The sequence below is a fragment of the Oryctolagus cuniculus genome, chromosome 12, assembly GCF_051225735.1.
Source record: "Oryctolagus cuniculus isolate XC-2025 breed Fujian yellow rabbit chromosome 12, ASM5122573v1, whole genome shotgun sequence".
In the NCBI taxonomy this organism is placed as follows: domain Eukaryota; kingdom Metazoa; phylum Chordata; class Mammalia; order Lagomorpha; family Leporidae; genus Oryctolagus; species Oryctolagus cuniculus.
In genome coordinates, this window is record NC_142878.1 from 10,275,459 (window position 1) to 10,296,395 (window position 20,937).

The 20,937-nt window shown below is 57.8% G+C and overlaps 1 protein-coding gene across 7 annotated transcripts in view; it reads left to right on the forward strand.

The window, feature by feature from the left end:
* LRRK1 (leucine rich repeat kinase 1) overlaps positions 1 to 20,937 on the forward strand; it is a 134,587-nt gene that overhangs the window by 79,772 nt on the left and 33,878 nt on the right. For 5 of the 7 annotated variants that reach the window (XM_089311165.1, XM_089311169.1, XM_089311166.1 and 2 more), the window contains 10 exons: positions 293 to 405; positions 1,965 to 2,041; positions 7,030 to 7,159; positions 7,597 to 7,709; positions 8,097 to 8,311; positions 10,254 to 10,418; positions 10,752 to 10,924; positions 11,690 to 11,810; positions 11,923 to 12,082; positions 13,161 to 13,437. In XM_089311165.1, coding sequence (XP_089167291.1) covers positions 293 to 405; positions 1,965 to 2,041; positions 7,030 to 7,159; positions 7,597 to 7,709; positions 8,097 to 8,311; positions 10,254 to 10,418; positions 10,752 to 10,924; positions 11,690 to 11,810; positions 11,923 to 12,082; positions 13,161 to 13,437 — 1,544 coding nt within the window. Of the gene's footprint in view, positions 1 to 292; positions 406 to 1,964; positions 2,042 to 7,029; positions 7,160 to 7,596; positions 7,710 to 8,096; positions 8,312 to 10,250; positions 10,419 to 10,751; positions 10,925 to 11,689; positions 11,811 to 11,922; positions 12,083 to 13,160; positions 13,438 to 15,702; positions 16,420 to 20,937 lie in introns of those variants that run through there. The other 2 variants (XM_089311171.1, XM_089311170.1) reach the window with 2 other exon arrangements.

Sequence of the window (20,937 nt, forward strand, 5' to 3'; positions counted from 1 at the left end):
CACACACCTGGTGGCCAGTGCCGCCTCGTCCTGTCCCAGGCCTCCGGCAGCCCAAGGAGCTGGTGGGAGGCAGCGGGCCCCCAGCGCGGGGCCGTTCCCTGGGGCTCCAGCCCCACGGCTGACCTCAGGCCCCAGAGGGTGGAGCGCCAGTCCACACGGCCCACCAGTGCTGCTTGTGTAATTGCGAGTGTTAAGCCCCACAGCCGGGGCCTCGCCCGGGAGTGGGTGGTCGCTTGGCCACTCAGCTGGCCCAGTGCCACCTCGGCCTCTTTCTCCCCGCTCACCCACCTAGGCCCTCATGTTCCTGAGGCTCCAGGGGAACCAGCTCGAGACACTTCCACCCCAGGACAAGTGGACCTGCAGACAACTCAAAACCCTGGATCTTTCCAGAAACCAGCTTGGCAAGTAAGCAGGGTCCCGGGATGCCTGGCAAGCCCAAAGCGTGTGGGCGGCTTCTGGGATGTGGCCCCGAGGGATCAGGGTCGGCCTGGGCCTTGGGGACACAGGCCCGGGGCTCCACCGACACAGCAGGTACCTGCCCCTCATAAGGACACTGTCCCTCCTGCAGAGCGAGGGCCGCCCACCTGGTCCCCACTTCGGACGAGCCACAGCTCAGCGCCCCTTACCCACTTGGGCCTAGAAAGGCTTCGGCTTCCGGACTTTTTCGGATTGTGGGATATTTGCATAAATATACCAGGTGTCTTGTTTCCTTTTTTAAAAGATTGGTTTATTTATTTGAAAGTCAGAGTTATAAACAGAGAGAGAGAGAGAGAGAGAGAGAGAGAGGTCTTCTATCCATTGGTTCACTCCCCAGTCTCCCAGGCCTCTAGCAGGAAGCTGGATCAGAAATGGAGCAGGCAGGATTCGAACCGGAGCCCATAAGGGACGCTGGGGTCCCAGGCGGCAGCTTTACCTGTTTTGCCACCATGCTGGCTCCTTTTCTTGTTCAGTATAACCTGAAGGTAATTTTATACAACATATTTTGTTTTTAAAAAAGATTTATTTATTTGAAAGACAAAGTTAGAGAGGAGGGGGAGAGAGAGAGAGATTTTCCATCCGCTGCTTCTCTCCCCAGACGGCCAAAGCCAGGAGCCAGGAGCTTCATCTGGGTCTCCCCACGTGGATGCCGGGGCCCAAATACTTGGGCCGTCTCCACTGCTTCCCAGGAGCATTAGCAGGGAACTGGATCGGGCCTTGAACCGGTGCCCACGTGGGATGCCAGGGTCCCAGGGGGAGGCTTACCCCACAATGCCACAGCGCCAGCCCCGTGTGATATTTTTAGTGTGACTGGGGTTTGTGACCGTCCCTTGGGGTCAAGTGTGGCATCATCCACTTTGGCATCGTGTCCACATGTAGAACATGTAGGAAGCAAAAACGCCTTGGACTTGGGACTTTCGCATTCGGAGGCTCAAGCTGTCCCGAGCTGAGTTCAAGGGTTCGGGACTTCAGCGGGCGGGCGTGGGACACGGTGCAGCCCGAGTCTGATTGTCCCTGGCTCTCTTCAGCCTAAACTGTAACCGTCACAAAGTCTCTGCCACTCGCTCGCTGCGCTGACACAGATACTGCAGAAAGTCCGTGGGAAAGGGAATGGAAAGAGAGACACACTTTGGTGCACAAAGTTTTGCAGCCCGAACTTTCCTGAGCCCCCGCCCGCGTGCATCTGCTGAGGGCCGGTTCTGCAGCACTCAGGGGGACTGACCCCCCGAGGGGGCTCTCCTGGGCTCTGGTGTGCTCGGCTGGGCGAGGAAACGCCCGGGCAGGCACACCCACCACCCACCCAGCCAGGGTCAGGCAGCCTGGGGCGGTTTCCCGGGACCCCCACGTGGGCCCTCCTTCCACATAAGCTGCAGGGTCCCAAACACTGCAGGTAGCGTTTCCTCCCGGTTCAGCGTCCTCTGGCCACCGCCGGAGCTGCAGTGTTCTTGTCATGCTTGTTTCACACTGGGACTTTTTACCCCTTACAGAAACGAAGATGGGCTTAAGACGAAGCGCATTTCCTTTTTCACCACCAGGGGGCGCCAGCGCTCAGGGCCCGAGGCAGGTGCGTGGAAGTGGTGGGTGTGGGAAGCCGGAGGGAGGGTGGGAAGAGGGGCAGGCGGTGTATTTGGGGCTTTCCCTTCAGTCCCTGTTGGACCGGCACAGATATCCACGTGGGGCGGAGAAGCCAACAGTTACCGGCTGTTGCTCGGGTCCCCTGTGGACACTGGGTGCCCAGGAGCCCTGGATTCCTGAGGGGAGCCGGGTGTGCACCACCCTGATTCTCTGCACCTGGCACGCGAGGACCAGGTGCCCAGGGCGTCTTGGTCTGCTCTGGCGGCCAGAAGGTCGGGCTGAGAGCAGCAGCGTGGTCAGCTCCAGGGAGAGTACCCCCCCCAACCTGCCCCGCCACCACCGTCTCCCCTCCTCTTGGAAAGAGGCCACGCCCTCACGACCTCAGCTAAACCTAGCGACCCCCCAGAGAGCCCACTCCGGGCATCAGCCTGTGGAGTTAGGGCTTCCGCCGAGCGTCTGGGTGACAGGGACACAGTCCAGAGCACAGCACTGGGGTTCACTGTCTTGTGGCTGCCTGGGGTAGATCCTGGGTTCTGCCCAGGCCAGGCCTAGGGGCTCCAGCCCAGGGGGCAGGAGGCCGTCACTGTTCAGAGCTTCTGACACACACACTGCAGTGTCTCTTAGAGTCCCCAGGGCCCCGCAGGCAGAGGGGAGGCTCGGAGCTTCCTCTGGAGCTGTCCTGGTCCAACCACACGGCCAGCATGGCAGGGCTGCTCCTAGGGAGAGAGGCTCCCCCTCTGCATTGTCTTCGTGGGGTGCAGGGAAGGTGCACCTGCCCTCCCACTGAGCAGTCACCCCTCCTTGGTACCCTCGAAGCCAAGACATCTGGAGCCAGCCACCCCCATAGAAGCTGCTCCAGAAAACAGGAACCAATATTTACACCAGTTGAATGTAATTAATTGGCTTTTTTTAGCTTAATAGATCGATGTTGGCAGGCTCAGATGTGTGAGGTAGGCACGAGCTGGGAGTAGATGCCAGCACATGTTGGCAGGAGGTGAGCTAAAGTCGGTGCACCTGCTGCACTTCCTAATGAGCGAGTGTGTGTGTGTGTGTTTACATGTATGATAGGCATGTAGATCAGTCACAGAGAGCTACGTGTGTTTATTTATGATCAAAAAGGTAGCACATTATAGTAGGACACATAAGAGAATCCAAAAATAGACCTAAGTGAACGTTAGAATTTAATTAATTAACAACAAAGGTGGCGTTCCAATTTAGGGGGAAGAATGCGATGTTAAATAGTGTCGGGAATCTCATTTTGCTTCAGTTACACAAATGCCCATGCGACAGCAGGTTTAGGTGTAAAAGACAAATGGAAAATAACACATAAGAGACTGTGTGTAACATTGAGAGGTGGGAGGGAACTTTAAGAGCGAGCTGAGCAATCCAGCGATCGTCAAGGAAAAAGATGGAAATCTTTGGCTTTGTGGACACTGAAAAGTTTTGCTGAGTCAAAGGCACCATAAACCAGTCGTAACGCAAGCAGACCATGACAGGGTTGCAACACACTTTGGCTTGCATCCCTCGGATACAAAGAATGCTTGCAAACTCATTCGGAAAAGACAGCCCAGTAGGCAAAAAATGACTTACAGATAGGGATAGTTTGTAAGAAGTCCAGACAGCCAGGAAGAGATGCAACGTCTTTATCCCTGCTAATAGGGAAATGCACTTACGGGTTGCACAGCCGATCCCTTTTTAAACAAAGGGCCTTGGGAGAAATGGAGTCCAAACCTACGGATTGCATTTGGAAGGAAGGAGAGACCCACGAAGGGTGTGTGGGAGGAGCCGGGGGATCCTGGTTATGCTGGTAGGCTGAGCCTTCCTGGAGCTAGTGTGAGTCAACTAGGAATGCATCCAAGCACGTGTGTGTGGGTGGCATGTGTTCATGTATGCACAAAACACACAAGGGTACTTTTGAGACTCATGTGTTTGAAGGGGTCTCCAAAAAATCCATGGAAATGCGTGTTATGAGGCAACTATGCATAGATCTCAAAATTCTTATACCAAAATAAGCTTAACTTTCCATCCCATTTTCTCACAAACTTTTTGAAGCATTCTTTTATAAAAGCGTGTGTGCAGGGTGTGTGCCTGCTGCAGACGTCTGGCACACATAGAAGCTTCCAGATACTTGTCTCTGCGCCTTGCACAGCCCCTGCTGGGACCATGGAGAGGGGCAGGAGGAGGCGGCCCAGCACCCAGGGGACGCAGCCACTCGGGAGGCCCCAGACAGGAAGGGCGAGGTGCACAGTGGAAAGCACAACGGGGCAGGCATTTGGTGCAGGGGTTAAGGTGCCGCTCGGACACCTGCTCGTGTCGAGGGCCTGGGTTCGAGTCCCGGTTCCTCTTCCAATTCCAGCTTCCTGCTGATATGCCCGCTGGAGGCAGCAGGGGGTGGCTCAGGTACTTGGGTCCCAGCCACCCCCTTGGGAGACCCAGGTGGGGTCCTTCCTCCTGGCTTCAGCCTGACACGCGCTCTACTGTTGCAGGCACTCGGGGAGCAGATGAGTGGATACAAGATCTCACTTTGTCTGTCTGTCTCTCTCTCTGCCTTTCAAGTAAAATGAAAAATAAATATTTTTTTAAATAAAGAAGAAAAGCATAATAGGAACAAGTGCTGGTGTTCTAGAAAATGGGTTTTGTGGGGCCCCGCGGGAGCGAGCCTGGGGAGCAGGTGCGGAGGCCACAGCCGGGGTGGAGCCTTGGCAGGTGACAAAGGCCTCCTTTGCAGTTTCACCTGGAAAGTCAATGCCCACGCTGAGAGAAGGGGGCGGGGCCGGTGAGCCCTGTCTCGGGGCGGGGCCGGTGAGCCCTGTCTCGGGGCAGGGTGGTTCCTTCAGGGCTGTTGACCGCAGGGGAGAGGGGAGGAATTATCCCGAAAGAGAGCTTGTTTGCAGATGAATAAGTTGAATCCCAGGCAGATGGACATACATCCAACCAGTCATCTTAGCAGGGGCCGCATCCAAAAATAATCGAGGGTTACGGGAACACTGAGACCAGCGGAGTCATAAATAACTTAGGGATAAATAATCGCAGCCTATAAATCCTGAGCACCGTCCCTCCCGGCTCAGCCTGCCTGGTTTTTGACCCCGGGGCCAGGAAGTCTGCCGGGTGTTGCCCCTGTGTGAGGCTCGCTGCTCACTCCTCGCGCCCGGTACTGGACACCAAGGCGGGGCCTTGGGCGTGGACGGCAAGAGCCCGGGGGTCCAGGACGCCTTGTCTGAGAAGGAAGTGGTCTTCACCTTGGAAATGGGACGGGGCGGGCAAGCGCCCATCCTCCCTGTGGGCTGAAAAGAAAGGAGGCGTGGTGAAGGTTCCCACAAGCAGGGTCTACTCCCGAGTTACCTGCACACACGCCCTGTGCACACGCAGGCCCCATCTTGGGGTTCCTGCTCCCGGCGGCCAGGTCGCCCCACAGCCCCACAAGGGGAGCACAGCCAGAGCTCACGGGGTGGGCGTGAGCGAGGGCAGCCGAGCGTGGTTCAACCCGACACGAGAGTCTGGCTCCTCTGCCGTCCGTGTCTGGGGTGGCAGGTGCGGGCAGAGCTTGGGGCACCCGTCTCCTCTTTGGCTCTCCCAGCCTCCCGGCTCCAGGGCAGCTGCCGGGAGCGGATGCCCGCCTTTCAGAGGTGTGGCCCCCACCCATGTGCCTGCCGCCTCTCTGCGGTCAGACGCTCTGGTGCCTGTGCACAGGGCAGGGTTGGTGTGGTTTTCATGGTAATCTTGAGACTAGCCCAGTTGACCAAGGCACCGGCACCCCGAGGAGCCGGCTGGCATCTTAGAGAACGCCGGCCCAGGAGGCGTGGCAGGGTCGCTGGTGAACTCGCCGTTGGAATGGAAGAAGCAGTACAGGTGCATTTCCCGGCATTCTGAACCACACTCCAATGGCCGCAATGGCCGGTGCACTGCACCAATCTGAAGCCAGGAGCCAGGTGCTTCTCCTGGTCTCCCATGGGGTGCAGGGCCCAAGCACCTGGGCCATCCTCCACTCCCGGGCCACAGCAGAGAGCTGGACTGGAAGAGGGGCAACCGGGACAGAATCCAGCGCCCTGACCGGGACTAGAACCCGGTGTGCCGGCGCCACAGGCGGAGGATTAGCCTAGTGAGCCGCGGCGCTGGGGCACATAGTTTTCTTGTAGTACCCATTTTCCACTCAGTTCTTGAAGACCCCTCACAGAACAGACACATGCATGTGCATGTGTGGTATGTATGCATGCATGTGTGTAACATGTATTCCCACGTGTGCATGGAGTGTGTGTCTGTGCACATGTGCATGTCTGTTGTGTTTTCTGGTACAATAATAAGCCTGGGGCCAGCGCTGTGGCATAATGGGAAGGCTACCCCCTGCAATGCCGGCATCCCATATGGGCACTGGTTCGAGTCCCAGGTGCTCCACTTCCAACCCAGCTCTCTGCTATGGCCTGGGAAAGCAGTGGAGGAGGCCTGAGTCCTTGGGGCCCTGCATGTGAGAGACCCGAAAGAAGCTCCTGACACTTGGCTACAGATCAGCCCAGGTCCAGCCATTGTGGCCATTTGGGGAGTGAACCGACAGATGGAAGAATCTCTCTCTCTCTCTTTCTCTCTCTGCCTCTCTAACTCTGCCTTTCAAATAAATACATCTTTAAAAAAAAATAAGCCTTCCAGGTATCTGGTCCTGCACCTCGCTTTTCCAGTAGCTCTTCGGTCCAGCTGTGCACCTGTCGCGTGGCCTGCCCCCTGCTCTGTAGCAGCCGTGTGTTATCCCACCCCCGAGGCTGGGGTGTCAGCTGTCTTCTGTTTTGCTGCCAGGAGCCGGGAGCCCTGTCACAGGTGTGCAGGGACAGTTGGAGAATTCAGATAGCTGGGCGATCGCCGATGGCTATGCCAGGGTGCGCTCTGGAGATGGCACCCGTGTGCCCAGCCGCCCAGCCACCTGGCCTGCACCTGTGCTGGCCCAGGCCGGCGCGGTGGCCCACGGTCCGCTCTGCCCTCTCTCTGCAGCCTGTGTGCTGGAGTTCCCTGCCTTCCTGAGCGACTCTCTGGAAGTCCTTTGTCTGAATGACAACCACCTGGACGCGGTCCCGCCATCCGTTTGCCTGCTCAAGAGCTTATCTGAGCTCTACCTGGGCAAGTAAGTGCCGGGGGGGGGGGGGGGGGCAGCTGGGGTCAGGCTGGCCAGGCCGGAAGGAGCCATCTGCTTACCCAGAAGCGGCTGTGGGGTTTTCAGACCTGCAGCTGGGCCAGGAGGTGGGGGAGTGACAGCCGGGGGCAGGACGGGTGCTGCACGCTTTGGCGGCATGGCTCGGGTGACAGCCACCCTGTCGTCCCTGCCCGAGCCTGCCAGGCCTGAGGACAACACAAAATGCCACCAGTGTCAAGTGGCAGGCCTCCTGCAGAGGAGGCAGGGACCGTCTCTGTAGAAGGAGGGGACCCAGCCCTAAGCGGTGGGCACCTACGTGTAGAAGCCAGAGCTGGACCTGGGGTTCCAGTGGGACACTCGAGACTGTCGGGGTGCCTGCAGGATGCCTGTGCGTGTGTGTGTTCGCTCACGGGTGCGTGTGTCCTTAGCAACCCCGGCCTCCGAGAGCTCCCGCCCGAGCTGGGGCAGCTGGGCAACCTCTGGCAGCTGGACATTGAGGACCTGCACATCAGCAATGTGCCTGCCGAGATCAGAAAGGAAGGTAGGACGGCCACGGCGGCGCCTCTTGGAAAGATGACTCAAGTGCACCTGTTGGGTTCCAGGGCAGAAAGGGCCCCTCGGGGTCTGGGAAGACGCTGTCAGGGGGTCCCTCGGCTGCCAGCTGCGAGGGCCCTATGTTGACTGGGCACCTGTAACAGGACTGTCAAGTCTGACCTCACGGCAGCTGTCCTTAGGTTCTGGACTGTCACGCGCCACCCTGGCGGGGGGCGGGGGGGGGCTCATATCCTGCCCTGGGCTCCCTTCGCTGTCCCTGTCAGATCAGCAGCGCCTATCCCTTCTGGACAGGGTTGGTTTCCTAAGAGAGGAGGGCGTGTCCCCACGCATGGGTGGCCGGGGCACCCACCCTCACCCTTTCCGATTGGCACAGGCCCCAAAGCCACGCTGTCCTACCTGCGCGCTCAGCTGCGCAAGGCGGAGCGCTGCAAGCTGATGAAGATGATCGTCGTGGGTCCCCCGCGCCAGGGCAAGTCCACCCTCCTGGAGATCTTGCAGACGGGGAGGGCCCCCCAGGTGGTGCCCGGCGAGGCCACCATCAGGACCACCAAGTGGGAGCTCCAGAGGCCGGCTGGCTCCAGAGCCAAGGTCAAGGATGGTTGGCGCGCAGAGTGCCCACGGGTGGTGGGGAGGGGTGGGGTGGGGAGGGTCTTCCTTGGGCTTTTCTCCCTCCACCCCTGACAGCCCAGGGTTTTCTCGGGCAGGCGAGCGGGCAGGCGTCCCGTCCCGGGGCCTGGGGTGTTTGCAGGGACCACCGTGTGTCGTTGCAAACCAGCTCCTGCCAAGGGCAGCGAATCGTTGTCTCACACGACCGTGCTGTTTTCCTGTTAGCATTAAGTGGAGGCTTGGGGCCAGTGGGGATTAACCCTGCCTGTGCTTGCCATCAACTCAAGGAGCTTTCAAACACACGACTCCCTGGCCGGCCGCAAAGACCCCGAATTGAGATGTCTGGGAGAGGCCGCGCCTCCAGGGCTGATCCGGCCTCTGACCCTCAATGAGGAGCCTAAAGGGCACCCTAGGAGCAGTGTTCCTTCCCCCGCTCTGGGTGCCTACTTTCACCCCATGTTCTGAAAAGTCCCATTTGTAAGCCTCACAACGATTTTTCTAATAGTCCATGGAAAAACGGCATGAAAAGATAAGTTTATTTTGCCTCAAAGAAATGTTGAAATCCCTGCACGGGTTTTCTTATAATACACATTTTCCACACATGTTTTGAAGAGCCCTTGTATCTCCAATGAACCCCTCCCCAAACCTGTGAGTCGCCCCCTTTCGCGTTCAGTACCAGGCGAAAGGAAGGGAACATGGTCTTGCTCTCGAGAGAGCTAAGAGGCCGTGGCACGCTGGTGAGATCGGCACACCTGTGCTACGGCACGGGGCAGTGTGCACCTCCCCCGAGCTGGGGACACGCAGACAGCACCACCCTCCTCTGCTGTGCTGGTGTCTGCCGTGGGAATTCCGGGTCGCAGGGGCCTGGAGGTGCAGATGTGCCGTGAGCTCCTCTGGGCCCCTGCGCCCACCATCAGCGTGCAGGTGCAGCTGGAACCACGAGCTGCCCCACACGGCCTGTCTGTGCTAACCCGGATGCCAGAGCCGGTCCTCCAGAGTCCGAGTCCGTCTGTCGGGACAGCCACCGGCCCCAGGCCTGCCCCAGCACACCCCAGGAGAGAATGCAACTGGCTCACGGCCCAGGCTTTTGTCACACCACCCGGCTCTTCCGCCTCCCCGCCAGCTTTGCCTGGTTGGCATCAGTGATTCAGCCTGGAGTTGTCCCAGCAGGTCTCCCACGGACGGCGGCCCCAGGCCCGAGCCGAGAATCCGTATCTCTGCTCCTCCTGTCCGCTTCCGTCCTGCGTGCAGAGCCCGCAGCTCCCTGGGTGGTTGGCCCCTCGCCAGCTGACAGCAGCTGTCCCTCTTCCTCTTTATACAAATCCAGGCCCGCGCTCTGCGCCTCCCAGGCCAAAACGCTGCCTTGCGGAAATGACTCCTGGCTCCAGATCCGGGTGGGCTCTGCTCCCCCGGCCACAGCGCGACCTCACGCGCCGACAGATAAACCGTCGTTCCTGGCAGCTCACAACTCAGCCTGTGTTTGACTGCACGTCGGTGGGGGCCGGGGGAGGGGGGCAGCAGACGGACTTTCCCGGCAGCCTTGGTGGGCGCCGCCCTCTGACCCGCGGGAAGCCAGAGGCCCGGCTGGGCCTGGCCCTTGCACAAGCAGAGGCCAAGTCCGGGTTTAAGCAGTGACGTCAGAGCAAGGCTGCTTGGCGGCACGTCTCTGGCCGTGGGCAGCAGACGGAGACATACAATGCCCTCCAGTGTTCTGCGGGCGCCATCCTCCCCTCCCCCACCCCGTAGCAGGATGCCGACGCCCCCAGCAGCCCACCTCCCGCCAACAGGGCACCCGTGCCTTGTGCATGGTGGCGAGTGTTCAGGGCTCCAAGCTCAGCGTGTGAAGCTCCAGGTTGCTCTTGCTTTGGGCCCAGTGAGGCCTCGGTGTGTAAAGTGTATCCCTGTCGCCTTCTTGCTCAAGTAGGTGGAGTCCATAGTGTTCAACGTCTGGGACATCGGGGGCCCGGCCAGCATGGCCACTGTCAACCAGTGCTTCTTCACGGACAAGGCCCTGTACGTGGTGGTCTGGAACCTGGCGCTGGGGGAGGAGGCCGTGGCCAACCTCCAGTTCTGGCTGCTCAACATTGAGGTGAGTGGACGCCGGGGTGATGCTGGCGACGAGGCCACGTGTCAGGCAGGTGGGCTCTCGGGGGAGACCCCAGAATCGCGGGCCCACTGCTCTGCCGTGCTAAGACATTTCCAGTCCTCCTGGTTCTCAGGCTAAGACCCAACCCCTGCATGCCTGAGGGGGCGGGGCTTCCCTCCCAGGTGTGGAGCAGGTGCTGCCGTGGGAAACCTGCCCGAATGTGCCAGGGGTCAGAGATCCCTCCCCAGGGGCCAGTCTGAGCACCGGCCACAGGGCGGTTTCCGTCCCTTGTTCGACGCGTGGGGATGGGCTCAGCAGGACGGTTCTCTGTCACAGGCCAAGGCCCCCAACGCAGTGGTGCTGGTGGTGGGCACGCACCTGGACCTGATAGAAGCCAAGTTCCGCGTGGAGAGGATCGCGACCCTGCGCGCCTATGTGCTGGCGCTCTGCCGCTCACCAGCCGGCTCCAGAGCCACCGGCTTCCCGGATATCACATTCAAGCACTTGCAGTAAGAGCCGCTGCCCGCCATGCACCCCGTACCCTCTGTCCATCTTCCTAGGAGAAGCCTGGGACCTGGGCAGGGCTCCTCGGGGTCCACTGACTCCCAGAACCAAGCCTGGGGACGCCTTCTCCGTGCCTCCCCAGCCCAGGACCCGTGCGAGCACATACGGCTCCCCTGGGGCTAGGAGATGTACTCTCGAGCACCCCCATCCCATTGGTGGGTCATTGAGCAGGGACAGAGCCTGCTGTGGGGAGGGGATGGGGAGGAAGGGTCAGCTGGCTGAGGGTGGGGATGACCGGCACCCTGGGCTTCTTACTGCTCCGCCTCTGGCTGTTGGCTCCCCGTCTGCCCTGCAGGCTGGGGGCTGTCGTGCCCACTTTGCAGATGACCGACCTGAGGCTCAGTGGGTTAGGAAAGTGTTCCCTGGTGGGAATAAGATGTTGTTTCCCCTGCTGCACTGGGGTTCCCTCACCCTGGGTGGAGTGCGAGGGTCCGCCTGGGGGTGTCACAGCCTGACTCAGAAGGCTTCCAGGGGTGCTGCTGTGGCTGGATAATGGGGCTGCTGGCTCCGGGTCAGAGCCCCGGGTCCAGTCTGAGTCTGCTCCTCCCTCTGTGCCTCACTTTTCACCTCTGTAAAATGGGCACACGGGAAAGCAACACATGGGGCTGCCCTGCCAAACTCTCGAGTCGTGTTAGTGAGTTGTGTAGACTCCTGGGAAGACGGGAGGGTGGGGTAGCGGCAATGCAGCTCAGCCCTTTGTGCCCGCACAGCGAGATCTCCTGTAAGAGCCTGGAAGGCCACGAGGGGCTGCGGCAGCTGATCTTCCACGTCACGTGCAGCATGAAAGACGCGGGGAGCTCCATCGGCTGCCAGCGCCTGGCGGGGAGGCTGGTGGGTACCGCGCTCGTCCCTGCTGCGGGCCGGCCGCTCCAGGTGGGGAAGGGCTGGGGTCGGAGGGCCAGAAAGGGAGCGTCCCCGCCCGCTCAGGCCGCCCCTGCCCCAGATCCCCAGGAGCTACCTGAGCCTGCAGGAGGCGGTGCTGGCCGAGCAGCAGTGGCGGAGCCTGGGCGATGACGTGCAGTACCTGACCGACAGGCAGCTGGAGCAGCTGGTGGAGCAGACGCCCGACAATGACATCAAAGACTATGAGGACCTGCAGTCCGGTGGGCGCGGTCACGGGGGCAGAGGGCGGGCCCCCCCCACCCGGGGAGCCGGGGCCGGGGCACTCCTGGGGAACAGGACCTGCTGCTACATCGCCGACTCTGGCCTGATCCCCGGCACCGCAGGGCAGCGTAACTGTACCGACATGAATGGAAACAGGGTGGGGGGCTTTCTGCCCCCTCCTCCTTCCACGTTGAGTCCCTAGGACGCGCAGTGTTGGCTGCCAAGGGCCTCCTGGTGAGCCAGGTACACTGGTCCTGCCCTCCGGGGCGGAGACAGAGGTCAGACAGCCCCAGTGGAGCCTCTTGATTGGCTGTTGTTCTAGTTCATTTGCACACTTGGGACCCTGACCTAATGAGCATGGAGTCCTAGCACCTGGGGATGCTGGGGAGTCGGCTCCTTGGTGACGGCATTCTCATGGGCCAGTTGGTACAATGTTTGTGTGCTCCTGCACAGAGCCCAGAGGTGTCTTAAGTGACCCAGCGCCTTCATGGCCAATGGCACTGTCATCCGTGCCTGAGTGTACCCGACACGCTTGGTTGCTCCGCAGGGCACGCGGCAGCAGTCGCCTGCCTGGGAACACTGCAGAACACTTTAGCCCTGTGTCTCGGCCCATTTCACGCGGGGAAGTCACGGCGACAGACAGAATCTGACACCGTGGTGCTCAGTGTGCATGATGGCTGGACACAGTCGCCTCACTTGGCCCAGCTGGGAACCTTCTCCTAGGGCGAGCACTCTGCGTGCATCGGCGAATGCCTGCCAAAGCCCTCGAGAGTTGGCTTGGAATCCCTGGTGCATTCCAGCTAGCAGGTGACTTTGCAGACAGAGTCTGTGGACAGTGAGATGGCCTGTCCTCACCCAGCTGGCCGTCAGCTCAGGACACTGACAAGAGTCACAAGGGCCACCAGGGAACTGGTGCTGTGGCTGCTGACCTGGGCAACAGGGGCCAGCGTGTCAGACCGGAGGATCCCTCCCAGGGAGAGTCCGTGCCCTGGCCCCCACCCCCCACCCCGGGATAGGGTCACCCAGGTCCCCTTTGGCTCTCTGGGTAACGCGGCTTCCCTCCACCTCCCCCGGCAGCCATCAACTTCCTCATAGAGACGGGCACCCTGCTGCACTTTCCAGACACCAGCCACGGCCTGCGCAACCTCTACTTCCTGGACCCCATCTGGCTGTCCGAGTGCCTGCAGCGGATCTTCAACATCAAGGCCTCCCGCTCGGTGGCCAAGAACGGGGTGATCCGAGCCGAGGACCTCAGGATGCTGCTCGTGGGCACGGGCTTCACCCAGCAGACGGAGGAGCAGTACTTCCAGTTCCTGGCCAAGTTTGAGATCGCCCTGCCCGTCGCCAACGACAGGTGAGGCAGGGGCCGGGCTGAGCGAGCTGCCCCCCACAGAGGAAGGAGGTTGGGCTCCGGGGCCGTCGGTGGCCTGAGCGGGGTTTCCAGGGGTCTGTCCCATCACACTGGCCACCAGGGACAGGCCAGCCCTTGGCGACGACCAGCCCACAGGGCTGGGGAGCAGGATAGTGGTCACGACCTCCCGGCCATTGGCTTCTCTTCTTCGGGGGTTGAAACGGTGTCGGAAATCATGCAGGGATGGCACTAAAGCAATGTGGGGGCTCGCTGGCTCGCGTGTGCGGTGATGATGGAAGCGGCGGTGATGCGTGTGCAGTCACGCAACCTGGCCCCAGCTGTGGTCCACCGTGACCACGTCCTTGGAGACCTCTCGCCTGCTCCCAGGGCGGATGCTGCCAGGAGCCGTGTGGGCCCCTCCCGGGCCACCTTTCTGCCCATTCCCCCAGACCTCAGTCCCAGGTAATCCCCTTCCTCCTCCTCCTGCCCTCCCTTCCCAGCCCTGCCACCCCCAGCTGCTGCCCTGCGCAGACTCCTCCTGACCCTGCTGGCCACCGCTGGCTGCCCTTCCCTGTCCCCTGCCGGAATCCTAGGGCCTCTGGACCCTTGTCCCAGCGACCCTTCAGCCGGCCCTGCCCCGTACACTGGGCCCAGCCACTGAGTCGGCTGCCAGGATGCCCCAGCACCTTGCAGGGAGTGTTCAGATCTCCAGCAGGGGCCACCCTGCAAGCCACAGGCCAGAGCTTCCAAATGACTCCCACCCAGGGGGCCTGCTGGGCCTGCACCACGTGCCTGAGAGCCCCGCCTTCCACCCTGTCCCCTGCCTGCTGCTCCCCTCCCCTGCTTGGGGAGTGGCGCTTCCAGACTCAGAGCCCCTCCCCTCCCCCACCGCGTGGCCCCACTGCCCCGCCAGGAAACCACTCCATTGGCGGGTCCTTCCCTGGACGTGCCGCTCCCGGCTGCTGCTCTTGTTTAATGGGGGAAAGTTTGTTTGCAGTGAAATGCACAGATCTCTATGCAGCTTGACGAACGTCTCCGACTGTAACCAGCACCTGCATCAAGGGGCACCACGGGATATCCACACACCCTCTCCGGTCACTTTCCGGCCCCACAGGCCGCCCCGGGGCCTCTGCCTTCTTGTCCTCCAGCTTCATGAGGGCATGCATCACGCAGCTCGGCCTGTGGCGGCTTCCGCCCCTCGGCACGGTGCACTTGAGACGCACCAGGCCCTGTGTGTCTCGGGAGGTCGCTGTCTCTTGCTGAATCACCGTCCATAGTGTGGCTTTGCCTCCACTGGCGTGTGGACCTGTGGCTTGTTTCTAGCTTCGGGCTATTATGGTCATAGCTGCTACACGGTCTTTTTCCTTAAAGATTTATTTGTTTATTTAAAAGGCACAGTGAGAGAGAAGGGGAGATAGAGATTTTCCATCGCTGGTTGGTTCATGCCCCAAATGCCCACTGCAGCCAGCTCTGCAGGTCTGGGCAAGGAGCCAGGATCTCTCTCTCTCCAGGTTTCCCACAGGGGTATCAGGAGCCCATGTACTTGGGCCATCACCTGCTGCCTTCCCAGGCGCATTGGCAGGAAGCTGGATTGGAAGCAGAGCAGCCGAGACCCAAACCGGCACTGTGATATGGGAGCCAGTGTCACAGGTGGCGGCTTCACCCCCCGCACACAAGGCTGGCCCCGAAAGTCGGAAGTCTTCGTAGACGTGGGTTTTCATTTCTCTTAGGTGATTACGAGGAGTGAATTGTTGGGCCAAAAAGTTTCTTCAAGAAATGATGGCCTCTTGTCACTGTTTCCTTCCCAACACTGGTGGTTACCAGTCTTTCCAACTTTAGCTCTTTCCAGGGATGTGAGATTGTATTCCAGTGTTCTCACTGTGCGTCTTCTTCCTAACCAGGAAGGCTGAACACAGGCCATGAGCTCTTGGCCTTTGCTGCATTCTTTTGTCAAGCATCTGTTCAAATTCCATGCCTATTTTATGTTGTCCTTTAAATTTATTTACAGTTATTTATATCTTCTGGACCCAAGTTTTTTATCAGATACATGGTTTGCAAATTTCTCCCAGTCTTTGAGTTGTCTTTTATATTAATGATATAACATATCTTATATAACTAATTAATGATATAACATATCATATAATTATATTAATGATATAACTTATTTTTATGATTATTGCTTTTAAAATAAATTGATTGAGGATTTGAAAGGCAAAGCAACAGAGAGAGGGTGGGAGATCATCCACCCACTTCTGTCTCACTACTCAGATGGCTGCAGAAGGCGGAAGCCAGGAGCCAGGAACTCCATCCAGGCCTCCCCATGGGTGGCAGGAACCCAGGCATGGGTGCCTTCGTCTGCTGCCTGCCCAGGTGCACGAGCAGGGAGCTGGATCAGAAGTGGAGCAGCCGGGACTGAAGCCAGCGCTCCCATATGGGTTGCAGATGTCGCAAGCAGTGACTTGACCCACTGTGCCACAGTGCTGGCCCTGTTAATTTTATCTTCTCTTCTGAATATTTGCTTAAGTCAAGGTATCGAAGAGCTGGTGTGTTTCTTCTAGAAGCTTTGCAGTTCAGCTTTTCATTCCGGGCCCGTGGTCCTCGCCAAGTTGGTTCTTTATGTCGCGGGAAGTAGTTTATCCAGTTGTTCCAGAACATTCATGGAGCGGTTCTCCCCTCCCCCACCAAGCTCCCCCGGTTCCTTCGGCAGAAGCCGCCGTGCCAGTCTGTTTCTGGAGTCTCTTTTGCTCCCCGCAGCCGAGTGTCCATCCTGGCCAGCACCCGTCCATACTGACTGTTACATACTTGGAATCAGGCAGTGCACTCTCTGGCCACCAGAACGAATGACCCTGAACTTGGTGTCCTACACATTCGTGAGGTCAAAAGCCCAAAATAATGTGCAGGTCCCAAAACAAGACGTCAGCAGGGCCACCCGCCCCCCGGAGGCGCCGGCACCGGGGGAGAATCCGTATCCTGTCCCTTCCAGCTCCCAGCGCCGCAGACCTCGGCCCCCGGCCCTCTCTTCCGTCTTCAAAGCCAGCGCCAGCATCCTTCTCCAGGGATCGCACTTCCTGCTTGGACCTTGTCCAGTCTGCACCGTCCCCCCCTTACAAGGACGCCTGTGGTCACAGTTAGGCCCGCCCAGATAGCCCAGGGTGCTCGTCATCGCCTCAGGGTCCTCGGCGTGGTCTCGTCTGCCACATGTGGGAACAGTCACAGTTTCGGGGTGAAGACCTGACTGTCTTTAGGGCCGTCATCCCGCTGACACCTCCACCCCAGTCCAAGATCACTTCTGAGTTCCAGACCCTCTGTGTATCCTTCTAAGTCTTAGCATCCACTTGCCTGTTTCTACCACAAAAGAACGCAGTGGGGGTTTTATTACGATTACAACGTACCAGGGCCAGTGGTGTGGAGTAGAGGGTAAAGTGCTGCCTGCAGTGCCCGCATCCCATATGGACACCGGTTCTAGTCCCAGCTGCTCCACTTCCGATCCAGCTCTCTGCTGTGACCTGGGAAAGCAGTAGAGGATGGTCCAAGTGCTTGGGCCCCTGCACCCACACGGGAGACCCTGAAGAAGCTCTTGGCTCCTGGCTTTGGCCTGGCCCAGCCCCAGCCATTGCAGCCATCTGAGGATGAACCAGCAGATGGATGACCTCTCTCTCTCTCTCTTTCTTTCTCTCTGTAACTCTGCCTTTCAAATAAATACATAAATCGTTTTAATAAAAAGAGATTACGTTGGAGCTACCCATCACTGAGACCAGGGAGAGCTGACATGTAACAGTGCTGGGTCTCGCCTGTGTCTCCCTGTCTCTTTAGGTCTCTTAAACACATCGCTTAACAATGTCTTCTTGTTCTCGGGTTTGGGGCATGTCTTGTTCTGATTATTCCAACATAATTCATGTTCTTTACCGTGTTAAGTGACGTATCTTCTCATTTGATTGCCATTGTTTGTTTCTGGAATACAAGAATAAAATTCTTTTTCAATATTTACATTATTTCCAGAAACCTTGCTAAATTCACTGTTGGCTCTGGTGGCTTTGTGTAGATTACTCGGGATTTTCTACATAAATAACCCCCCTCCCCAAAAAAAGATAGTTTTACTTTTTCCTTTCTGACCTTCGTGCGTCTTATGTCCTCTTCCTGCCGAATGCTATTGCCTGGGCCTCAGGGGAGGCTTAACTGGAAGGGAGGAGGAGCCATCCTGACCACGCCTGTGACCTCGGGCCCAGCAGCAGCCGGCAGCCTGCGGTGTGAGTCGCTGCCGGAGGGTTTTATGATGTACCAAGTCAGACTGAGGACGCCCCCTCCCCTCCTCCCGTGTCGCGAGGTTAATCACGAGTACGGGGAGCGCAGCCCCAGAGAACTGCTTGTTCTGCCTCCACAACGATGGTTCCTCCCGCTGTGCTTCTGCGGCGAAGTGAGCTTGTGGATCGTTTTTTCCCAACCTCGTGTTCCGGAAACCGGTACCAGTTCATCGTGAGTCACTGTTCTCAGGTGTTACCGGGTTCCGGGAGCTAATGCTCTATGTGAGAATTTTTATATCTGAGTTCATGAAGTGTATTGGTCAGTACTTTCTTCAGAGATGTTTATGGGTTACCAAGCAAACACTGACTTCAAAAAAGAGCTGAAAAGTCCTCCTCCGTATCTACTTCCAGTGTGTGTACAATCCATGTTATACCTTCCTTCACTTTTTGATGCGGTTCAGCAATTAAATTCATAGGATGGTTCTTAATTAGAAATTCAATCTATTGAATAGGTGTAGGGGTATCCAAACTTTTGTTTAATTTTGTGTTGGTTGTGGTGAGTTGATTTTTTTAAAAGATGGATTTATTTATTTGAAAGGCAGAGTTAAAGAGAGGGAGAGGGGGAGAGAGAGAGAGAGAGAGAGAGAGCGAGCTTCATCTGCTGGTTCACGCCCCAGATGGCTGCAGTGGTGGGGGCTGGGCCAGGCTGGAGCCAGGACCCAGGAACTTCTTCCAGGGTGCAGGGGCCCATCTTCCACTGCTTTCCCAGGCGAGTTATCAGGGAGCTGGGTTGGGAGTAGAACAGGTGCCCACATGGGACGCTGGCATTGCCGAGGGTGACTTCACCCGCTACACCACAGTGCCGGCCCCAGTAATAACTTCTAAAGGTCTGGCATCTCTAATGATGTTCTGTCTGTTGTTGGTGGTATGTCTTTTCTGTCTTGATCGAGTGATCGTGCTAAATGTCAAACTTTCATGATAAATTCAAAGAACCACCTTTAGTCGTTACTGGTTTCTCCTCTTGTGTGTCTGTCTGCTCCATCGACTGCTTCTCTGCTATCTCCCTCCTTCCTGCTTTGGATTTGATTTGTGGTTTTGTTGTACCTTCTTGAGGTAGAAACTTCCAAAATTGATCTTCAACCTTTCTTGTTTTCTAGTATAAGTATTGAAAGCCAAGCATTTTAAGCACTGCTTTATGTGATAAATACAACATACTTTGGTATGTTCATTATCGTTCAGTTTGAAATATGTTCTTTTTTTAAAGATTTATTTATTTGAAAGTCAGAGTTACACAGAGAGAGCAGGAGAGGCAGAGAGAGAGAGAGAGAGAGAGGTCTTCCATCTGATGGTTCACCCCCCAATTGGCCACAGCAGCCAGAGCTGTGCCGATCCAAAGCCAGGAGCCAGGAGCTTCTTCTGGGTCTCCCATGCGGGTGCAGGGGTCCAAGGACTTGGGCCATCTTCTACTGCTTTCCCAGGCCATAGCAGAGAGCTGGATTGGAAGTGGAGTAGCCAGGTCTTGAACCGGCGCCCATATGGGATGCCAGCACTTCTGGCCAGGGCGTTAACCCACTGTGCCACAGCGCCAACCCTGAAATATGTTCTAATAGCCCTTGTATTACTTACTTAGCCCACTGGTTACTTATAAATATATTGTTATATTTCCAAATATGAGTTCTTAGGAACTTTTAAATGCCATATTGTTAATGATTTTAAATTTATTTGTTTTGATCAGAGAATATTTCTTGTGGGGAGCAATCCGGACTAGACTGTTACTCGAATTAGGACTTATTCTATGCATCTGCTCTCCCACAATATGGCGCTGGGAGAGAAGTAAACAGCTTTCGCACAGCTGCCTCCAGTTCAACCAATTAACTGTAGGACTTGCTCCTGATTGGAGAGCAGCGTACTCGGCGTGTGGGCAGCCGAGTTGGGATTGGCGGAGGAGGACTATAAAGGAGGAGAGAAACGGCATGCACGGGGAACATCTATGGGGAACATCTAAGGGAACCCGTGCAGCCCCCGAGAGAACCGGCCGGCGGTGTGCCGCTCCCCTGCGGAAGTGGGGAATGTGGCCAGGGGGAACTGCCCTTCCACGGAGGTGGAAGGGATAGTAGCCAACCCGGGAAGAACCAGCAGCAAACCCGGGGAGGGCCGAGCAGACGAAAGAACAGCGCAGGGTCCTGTGTTGCTCCTCCACGAAGACGGGGAGCGACATAATGGTGCCGTGACTCGGATAGGAAACCTGACTCGGATAGGAAACCTAGCTTGGATAGGAAACCTAGGACGGAGATGAAACTTAGGAGGGAAGAAACGGGAAGAATTGGGAAAATACCGGAGAGAGAGACTAGCAAACAGCCTAGGGAAAAGCCGGACGAAAAGGGTGCCGGAAGAAGCTATTGAAAGCCTAGGCATAGATTCAGATACGGACTACAGGGGGAAGCTGGGAGAAATCTCTAAGGTCGAAAGCGAAAGTGAAAGCTAGAACAAACAGACTCGGACGCGGACTGTGGGGAGAGGCCAGGAGAAATGAGGGAGGAGTATTGTTGGAGGAAGGCTTGGGGAAACATACCGGGTAGAGAAAAATGTTAGGGAAATTGAAGCCGCGGGGGGCAGGCCGAGGCGGAAACGGAAGCCACTTTGGGGTTCTCAAGTTAGCCCGGGAATAGGGGGCGAAAAGTTGAAACCAGAAGCTGAAACGTGAGCCAGGTTGGGATCCGTCTGGTTAGCCCGGGGAGCAAAGGACGGGAAGCCAAACCGTGGGGCGGAGACGTACGCTGGGTGGAATTCGCCAGGCTAGCCCGGGGAACTTAGATTGAATGCTAGTGGCGGACACGTGAGCTACGCTGTGTTACTCGTGGAAGCCGCCGCGTGCAGAGAGAGCACGGGGCGTGAATAGATAGGGAACGGGGCTGGCGTAGGCCGTGGTTCAGACGCGAAAGGGTTAAGCGTGGAGACCGCGGAGCGCGCGAAGCCGAGCCGCGCAAAGCCGGGAAGCTGCGCAGATGAGAGAGGCGCGCGGGCTGAAGCGGCGCAGAGCCGGGAACCTGCCGGCGGGGCGAGGTGCCGGAAAGCCGCAGGGATAAGAGAAACAGAAGTTTAGAAGTAAAGTGAGAAAAATAGGAATGCTGGAAGATAGAAGTAAAATGGGAGAAATAGGAATGCCCGGAGATAGAGAAATAGAGAAATAAAAAGGCCTCCCTACAACACTGCAATGTGAGAGCTTGGATTCGGTCTGCCCGATTAGTGAGGCGATGAGCAC